The sequence below is a fragment of the Motacilla alba genome, chromosome 5 (assembly GCF_015832195.1).
Source record: "Motacilla alba alba isolate MOTALB_02 chromosome 5, Motacilla_alba_V1.0_pri, whole genome shotgun sequence".
Taxonomy (NCBI): domain Eukaryota; kingdom Metazoa; phylum Chordata; class Aves; order Passeriformes; family Motacillidae; genus Motacilla; species Motacilla alba.
Window position 1 is genome coordinate 745,987 of NC_052020.1, and position 9,180 is coordinate 755,166.

At 45.9% G+C, this 9,180-nt stretch overlaps 1 protein-coding gene across 4 annotated transcripts in view; it reads right to left on the reverse strand.

Annotated features, from left to right (window-relative positions):
• Positions 1–5,540, reverse strand: part of USP47 (ubiquitin specific peptidase 47) — a 52,123-nt gene extending 46,583 nt beyond the window's left edge. For all 4 annotated transcript variants that reach the window (XM_038137203.1, XM_038137204.1, XM_038137207.1 and 1 more), the window contains exon 1: positions 5,273–5,540. In XM_038137203.1, coding sequence (XP_037993131.1) covers positions 5,273–5,533 — 261 coding nt within the window. In that variant the 5' untranslated portion in view covers positions 5,534–5,540. The remainder of the gene's footprint in view (positions 1–5,272) is intronic.
• Positions 5,541–9,180: the final 3,640 nt, after the last annotated feature.

Sequence of the window (9,180 nt, forward strand, 5' to 3'; positions counted from 1 at the left end):
TGCAAAAACCAAAGAAAATAAAAATCCCAGCATCTCACAGTGCCTAAAACTGTGGTCAAGTTCATTGTTATTTTTTCAGAGCTCCACAAAAAAATTCTGTGACTTACCAGAATTCACAATTATCAGTTCTTTAATAACTAGTGGCAATGTTTGGCGAATACTTCATTCAAGACAAGAAAAATAACAAGATGCTAAATGGCGGGCCACCCAAAGGAACACCACATTAAATCTTAAAGGGCAAAGTGTAGAATAGCAGCTTTAAATGTTCACAAAGGAATTAAAAACTTTTTCAAACTGGATAAAAAGGCTGAACATGTACATGTAACTCAATCACTCCATTTTCTACAAGCGTAGCTTTCACCTTTTTTCTCTTAGATAAAACTCAACATATTTTCAAACAACAAAAAGAGTGAAGCTGTGAATATTTATGAACATAGGAACATTTATGAATAGATATGAACACTTGTACACAATATAGTGCATTACAGTACCAGTTGTAATGTACTGGGGGGGGGGGGAAGGTTTAGAACAAACCCCTTCCCCCACTCCCATTTAATTCTGACAAGACTGAAACATGTAATTCAAAGGTAGCACAAATTCAAGGTACTGGTTTATTTCAGTAAATCACCACAAGTTTTAATCTTATATTGACATCACTACATTCTATCAGAAAAAGAGGCAGCACAATAATAATTTTAATCACTATGCGTGTGTTTGTACAACTAACATTTTAAAACTATAATGCAAGGCTGCCTTGATTACATCCACAGGTTTTAAAAATAACAGAAAATGGCACAAAAAAGTATTAAGGTTTATACTTTCACTACCGATGCTTGTGATTCTGAAATTTCTTTCACCAGTGACGCACAAAACAGTAATGAGATAAAATGGCATTTATTGTTTGTGATGATGTTCAAAATTTATCACTACAGGAAAAAAAGAGAAGTGTTTAGTTATTTAGTCGTCAGATTATTCTCCTGAGAAGGAACTTCCTGCAGCAGCACTTGCAGTCTGAGGCTCCAGCTCCAAGTGGTGCCCATCAGGCAGCTGGTACCTCTCAGGCACAAACATTTCATCAGATGATCTAGAGGTGCTGGTACTTCATCACCCTGATCATCTTTCTGTGCTGCAGATTAAATACCCAGAGGATAGCAAGGGAAACTAAAGCTAACTGGGAAGCCCAATGGCTGGAAAAAAGCAGGGAAAGCTCCTGAATTCTACTCCAAGCTTTATTCACCAAACTCAATAACTACACGAACATCATTCAGAAAGAGTCTGTTTGCAAGGAACAAATTACTTGGTGGACTTCCATGGGGATTTTCTGCTCGTTTCCAAAATACCTTCTCAGTCAACGAATTAGTCAGTTTCTCTAGTTGTCACAATCATTCCTTTATGTTTTCTAATGGAGCACGAGAAGGAAAGCAGGAAAAACTGATAAATTATGCAAGCTGTAACCACTTGTAGAATCTTTTGATCCATGGAAATGAAAAAACAAGGATGTCATCAGCATGGAAAAGAACAGCATCCCTTTACTAAGGAGAATTGCAAAATATCTTAATCAGATTCCTGCTCTTCTAATGAGGAAGTCAGAATGATATCCATCTAGAGACACATTTGATTTGTGCAGTGCAGATGATTAAAATGGATTCATTAGTGGAGGGATGAAAAGACTCACATTAGTGAGCTGAGAGAGAACTCACACCACCTTGCCCGATTTAATGGCAGCAAGTATATATTTATATATATATATATTTATTTATTCTGACAGGTGTACTTGTTGAAAAAGCACCTGCACAGCATGTACTGAATCAGTAGCACAAACACTTCAAAAACCTCATAGCAGAACACCCTTCTCATATTTTGACCAATACTCACTAAGTTCTCACACATCTTGATTTTCAAGATAATCTTTGTAAAGTTCACTTATATTACCAGTAAACACACATGGGCATCTTTCTCACCAACTGTGTTGACAAGAATATTTTATTATTTTCTATTTGAGGTAGATTTCAAAAGAAGTTTCAACTCAACTTTTCCTGTAAGAAACACTGAGAGCCATAGAAATGTTTTCCCTTCTGATAGCATCATTTTCTTATTTCCATATTTATCTAACTCATACTATTCACCCTCCCTTCCCAGGGTTAAAAATCCACACCTATTAATACAGCAATTTTTATAGAATATGCTCAAATTTCACTACCAGGGTGCAGCAATGAACAGTGTTTTACTCCGTGCCTTCTGTTTACTGGATATAAAAGAAAACCGAATTGAATCTTTTCATCTTTTAGAAGAAGAAAGCAAAGTAACTGAGGATGAGGAGAAGGAAGGAAGGAACAGGAACATGGACCAGCTTACACTGAAGCCCAGGTCACTGAACAGGGATTCTGTGTCCCCACCACAGGGAATGACTGGCCACACTATTACAGGAGCAGCTGGGAAAGCATTAGACAGCAGAGGAATGCAAGAACAAACTTACTAAGTACCTGCACAGCCCAGGCAAAAACCTTTATGCAAAAAGAAATCCCAACACTGATTTATTAGAAACTGCTTTCATACCTCTCTTCCAAAGGAAAAAGAACTTTGTCCCCAAGTTATGAGCAAGAGAAAATAACAGGGCCCTGATTGCTTGGACTTCACAGACGCAGCTGAAGCTATGCAATGTCCAAAAGGAAACCTTTCATAAGAGACTAACAAAAGATGAACGTTTGCATCCACTTCGTGTCCATGAAAACATAGTACTACTTACAAAACCTAATGAAAAAAATCCTAGCAATTCTACTTTGCACACAGTAACCTGAGCTCCTGTTAATATACAAAAATATGGATAAAAACACAAACTGAAGACTCATAATCAACTTAATACCCATCCTTCCACTCCACCACACACAGACTGGTAGTGTTAGAGACACCTCCCACCACTTATCTAGCAAGGCATCACTAACTTGTAGACAAGAACCAAAATCCTTTTCCCATCCACTGCTTTGGATGATTAGTCATTCCCTAAAGCAGCCCAAAGCAAACATCATTACATTTCTTCTCGTTCTTTCACACTGGAATGCCAAGGCAAATCTGGTTGCGTGCTCATCTCTTGCAGACGCTGGTTCAGAGCCCAGCTGAAATCTCTGAAGCAGCACAGACAGTGAGCTGCACGAGCGGTACCACCCAGCCCACCCGGAAGGGACAAAACCATCAACTGTGCTCCTTTATCCATCCCTGGAGGGCACAGCCGAAACTCCAAACGATCTGCTTTGCCTCCAAGGGCTCCTAGGGGCGTAACAGGAATATTCAGGAGCAGGCCGTTGAGAACTCAGAGACTTGGAGAATTCTGTTTACCCACAACTCAGCGTTCTCTGCAATGGGACTATTAATGAATCTCAGAAGGACTTAATGGGAATGTTGCAGTGTAGCATTTGTTAAAACTCCCTGTCACTAAAAAAAGAGGATATACTGAAAAACACTGGAAAAGCTGAAGACAAACTTCTGTTACAACATATATACAGATATAACCAGATGGACTTAAGTAGTTCATCTGTTTTCTTTCTCAATTTGATTTCATTAATATTCTGTTGAGTTTCATTTACCTTAAAAACGCAGAGAGACACAACAAAGAACTTGACAAAACTTGCTGAGAAAAAACAACTCCTCCTGCTAGCACTATCAATGTACAAAGTTTATAGATTTCACACTGTTTGTTTAAGATACCCATATCTGTAATCACACAGATTCATCTTCCTTTCCCCATACTTCCCCCCTACAGATAAAAGTGCATTCAAAAGCCTCCTCCAATGAGTCAGTTAAAAATACACATCTGAATCATAAGTATATTCTGAATACAACTCTAAAGCCAAGGGGGATACTATTAATACATATAACTAAAGACACAGCCTTGGCTAGCTGCTTTTATTAATATCTTGTCTATTCCACTTAACTACAGCTACTGCCACAATGTTTCTCCTGCCACTATCCATTACCTGTTTCTTTGGCTTTAAGATGAAATCTTTAAATATATCAGCTACTCTGTCTTCTGGCGCTAGTTTTATATTTGTGAAGATTTTTGTTAAAAGCTAATATTTAAGTATATTAGCTACTACACTCCATCCCTCTTTTAAGTTTCTGGAGATTTCACTTTACTGTAAAATGACAAAATATTTTAAAACCTTAGTATTTTAAGAAAGGAAAGGAGGTAAAGTTACCTTTTTCCTACATATATCCTGTGTTTACATGCACAACTGCCTGCACAAAAAAATGTTTCTAATATTCAGTGCTCTTATTTGCTTCCCAGATCTACTCAAGAATACCATTTAAGGACCAGCACCTCATTTTACTAAGCTCCACACAAACGAAGCCCTTTCCTGACAAAGCTTCCCGCACGACGGAACAGGTAAACGTAACAAACACCGACGTGTGACGAAAACTCCGGGAAGGGTTTGAGTGACTTATCAGAACTGCAAAACTGTCAGAAAAGTTGGAAAAACGTGTACCTGCTCAGGAAACAAAGTTTCTGCTGATACTACTCTACCAGTAGCTGTTTCCAAACATTTTATGCCATCACTCGAACTCCTTCCTCTGCACAGTATCGCTCCAACTTGACACGTGTCATTCGCCTATCGCTGCAGGACAGAGGCTTCGCCTTCCTCTTTCACCCGGGCTCTTATCTCTAGCCTATGGCCAAAAACAAGCCTTTCCCCTTCTCCCTACAGCAGGGGAGAGATGAGGGGCTCAGAACACAGGGAACAAGCCGCTGCTCAACCCGTTCCCTCCGGCAAACACCGCGGGCCCTGCCGCCCGCTCTGCCCCTCTCCAGGAGCGCGGAGCCGCCCCGCACCCGGCCCCGGCCCCTCGGCCGAGACCCGCCCGGCTCCCGGGGCCGGCTCCCCGCTCTGCCCCTCGCCGCGGGGCCCTCAGCCGGCAGGAGCGGCCGCGCCGCCGCCAGCCCCGTGACAGCGGAGCGGCCCGGCCCGGCCCGGCCCCGCCGCGCAGGCCGGGCTCGCCGCACGCCGCGGCACGGACAGGTGCAGCCCCGGGCCGCCGGGGCCCTGCGCAGCCCGGCCTCAGCCGCAGCCTCCTCCTCCCGCCCTGGCCAGCCCCTTTACCCGCGCAGCACCATCACCCCCGGCCCCGCACAAAGGCAGGCCCGCGCCCGCCGGGCCGCGCAGGGAGGGAGCGGGGCCGAGCCAGGCCGGGCCGGGCCGGGCCTCCTCCACTCCCTTCTCGGGCGGCGCCGGTGCCCCGGGCCTCCTGGCCGCGGCCGTCGTCTCCCTCTCCCGCTCACCTCTTTGGGGACGAGCTGGTTCTCCTCGCTGGGCACCATGGCCGGCGGCGCGGCGCGGAGCCCGCAGCAGGCTGAACCGAGCGCCGTCGTCAGCAGCAGCGGGAGGCGGGGGGACGCCCGCGGCTCATCCTCCCCCTTCTTCTCCTCCTCCTCCTGCTCCTCTTCTTCTTCTTCCTCTTCCACCTCCTCCTCCTCTTCCTCCTCTTCCACCTCCTCCGCTCCCGCGGGCAGCGCCGCGGCCCCGCCCCGCCGCCAATCCATGGCAAAATGGCCGCCGGCGCGGGTCTCGCGAGAGCCGCCCCGCCCCGGGCCCGCCGCGCTGCGCCGCGCTCATCGCCTGCGGCCCGGCCGCGATGGAGCCGGGCCCGGCCCCGCTCCTGCTGCCGCTCCCGGCCCCGCTGCCGCTCCCGCTCCCGGCCCAGCCGCGCGGTGTTCACCGAGCACGAGGGGCGGTGTCGGAGCCGTAACGCGGAACTCCGTGGGCGGCCGGGCCGGAGCTGCCCCGCGCACGGGTTATCAATGGCGCCGGGCCGCCGCGGCTGCCCCGTCACGTTATCCTGCCCCGGGGAGCGGCACGGGGCGCCCGGGCATGCGGGGAGCAGGGAGTCAATAAATGGAGTGGGCGCCGTCTGCGGACGTATCTAGGGGGAGACTGGACGTGGCACGGTGGTGTTCGGTCATGGGGTGGGCTGGATGATCTCAGAGCTCTGTTCTGAGCTAATTGAGGCCGCGCTAGTGGAGCCGGAGGAGGCGAGCGGGGAGGGAGCGCGCCGGGGCCACTGCCCCAGGTACGGCTCGGGGCTCGTCGGCACACGGCCGGGGGCGCTCAGGGAGCGGGGCTCGGAGCCCGTTAGCAGCCAGCCCGGCTGTGGGTGCGCTCGCAGCCGGTCTCGGAGCTCTTTGGCAGCCGGCCGGGGGTGCGCTCGCAGCGCCAGGCCCCGCCACACGAGCTCCGTCCCCTCGCAGCGCTCCCCCGGCCGCCCTTCCCGGAGCCCCGGGCTGCAGGGACGCGGGAGGCCGTTCCAGTGTGATTGCCTCGCTCCTTCGCAGTGCCGGTGCCAGGCCGGAGTGCGCAGCGTGCTCCTGCTGGCGTGTGAGCCCTCACTGGTGCCCAGAAGTTGTTCCTTGAAGTCATGCCATGAAGTTCAGCGTGTGCTCGCTGTAAATCCAAGGTTGAGAGCTCGTTTTCAAACGGAGTGCAAGGCTGTTTCTGTGGCATTGCTTAATCGTTGGTTTTTGTCCGCAACGAGCTGAACTATATCTGGATTTTTTATGCCACCTGAAACGCACTAAAAGCCAAATCACTAGAATGACTAAAACACAGAAAGTAGCTGATGTCTACTTCACTGCAAAATAGTTTGTAAGTGAAAATCATTCTATTTAGCTGATGAACGATGCTGTTTGGTAGCTGTACATTTCTGCTCAACTGTTTTTCTTATTATTTTAGTGTCCTCTTGTGGAAAAATGCAGTACTGAGGATAGTTTTTGGTTTGTGTCCATGAAGTTTTGGGGTAATTTTTGAAACCCATTGTACTGGAGGCTACTGAAGATTTGATAAAGTTGAATGATTTCCTCTCCCTTTTCATGTTCAAAGTATGTAACTTGTCAGGTTCCTCTCTGCATTCTCAGAGATAAGTGGCAGCTTTTAGAATGGGGATATGTTATTAATGTTTCTATACATATAGTATATTAATGCTTCAATAAAAGGCTTCAAAATGGTAATTTCTGTAAATAACATCAGTGGTTTTATTTTCATCTTTCAAGTATGCTGTGGAAATGCTATGTTTCTGGCTTTGTTGTGGTTTGTTTTTCCTTAAGTTTTTGCTCCTGGAGTTAAGCACAGAAATCCTCTCATTGAAAAACTTAAAGCAGCTTTTAAGTATATTTCTAACCTGTTTTGCATTATATAACTTAATGGGTTCAAGTTGTTTATCTTGTAAAGGTCAGAGGGTTCTTTGGCACAGGAGCTCTTGCCCTGTGGGTTTGAAATATGTTGGACCTGAAAGCCCCTCATCTTAGACCTTTGAGCTCTATTATGATAGCATCAAGTACTGAGACAGGAACCTGTGAGTCCCTTGCTGTTAATGTTACTTCATGTTAGCACGGGGTTTTGTCGAGCTACCCGTCTGCAAGAGGAAGAAAAATATCTAAAGTAGTGGGGTTTTAATAGGAAAGGCAGTATGAAATGAATGAACTCGTGTCGAAGAGGTGTTTTACTCGTGCTTATCAGCTGTGTTGTGCATTAAAAGGTTTGGGATTTAGTTGGGGTTTTACTTGAGGGGGACTTTTGTAAGCATCTGGGTATAAAAGAAAAGGTATAACTGCAGAAGTGAGAAATTATGTCAAGATCTGCAGCTGCTTGAAGGAGCACAGCTGCCTGGTGATCTCCAGTTGTCCAGAGGTGTGCAAAGATCCAGGGGATTAGTGAGCAGGGGCTTGAGTTGAGGAGCCAGAGCAGAGCCAAGCTTCCACTACAAAGGATCCAACCACTGAAGCAAAACTGTGACTGACTGCTCTGCTGTAATTTCCCCTCTCCCCCCATTCTGGGGACACACCCCACCAAACAGACTTGGAGGATTCTTCCTCTGGGTTGTAAGGAATCCAGAATTCAGGGACAAGAAGCTTTCAGAGATGTTACTTTGGAAAGTTCTTTAGACTCTCTAAAATGTGATGTTCTTACACGTATTTTTTGCTACCGTTTGTGCATAACAAGGGAAAAAGCTGCACAACTCGATGACTTTATTTGAAATATATTGTTCTATTAGAATAAAGAGGTAGCTACCACAAATATGCGCCTGCTAGATAAGAATCAGGAGTTGTTTCTTTAAGAAATACTTTGTTAGATCCTCCTGTCAACCTTTAAAACTGTGCAAACATCCAGTGTAGCATGTGTGCATAAAACATCTTTAATGGAGTAATAATCTCTAGTTAATAATTAAATCTCCAGGAGCTTTTGTAATTTGTGGATGCTACAACATTTAATCTCTTTATGTGAGGCTTCTTAAAGAGGAATATTCAGTATTTGAGTTTCATGAAGGGAATCCTGGCCTTACATAAAGGCTCATTTAATATAGCACAGGTTTAACGTGTTATTAGTGTGAAGGAGGAAAACTGATGTCTCAGACTGCAGCTGATGCTGGATTTGCAGGTACAGGTAAATTTGTTGGGCTGTTGATTGTCAACCTTGCTCAGAGGCACATTAATGAGAGTCACAGGTGCTGCAGTGTGTCAGTTTTCAGTCAGTACAATGCTTGTCACACTAATGTATGCACTGGAATGATGGAAATACAGTTATGCACTGTCAGTGTGCTAAAGTAAATAGCAAACCTCCACTCTAAAGGATGCTGAACTTGTAAATTAGTCTGTAGGAATGGGATACCTCCTTAAAGGTTGTGCTCTTATCATTCCTCCTTCTCTGTAAGGAGTCACTGAATCATGTGCCAAGATTTGACAAATTATTAATAAAGTTTTGAAGGAAGTTCTAAGAACAAAATGGAGTGCTGCCATCTAGCTCTTTCGTATGTGCAGTTAGATGCTGTAAACTGATGTCTTTCCCAAAGTAATGTTAGCCTACCTCTTGGAAATGGAAAGCCTGTGGAAAGAGGATTGTGTAGATTAATGCCATGGTTTTGGGATGTCTTCTCTGAAACACCTGGTTTTGAGTTTTCAAATAGACTGTCAGTAGGAGATCTGTGTCCTGTTTCAGAGGTAGAGCCAGCTTGCTTGGTTTTTTCTGTATTGTCCTGTTAAAAACACCCAACCAAACAAACCCACAAAAAAACCTCCTTCCCACCAACCAACTGAAAAAACCCAAAAAATCCGCAAACCCTCAAAACCCCCTAAAGCTGAAGTTTGCAGTCCTTGGCAAGGTGCTGCCATTTCCCCCAAAAGTCCCAGGCATTGTGTGT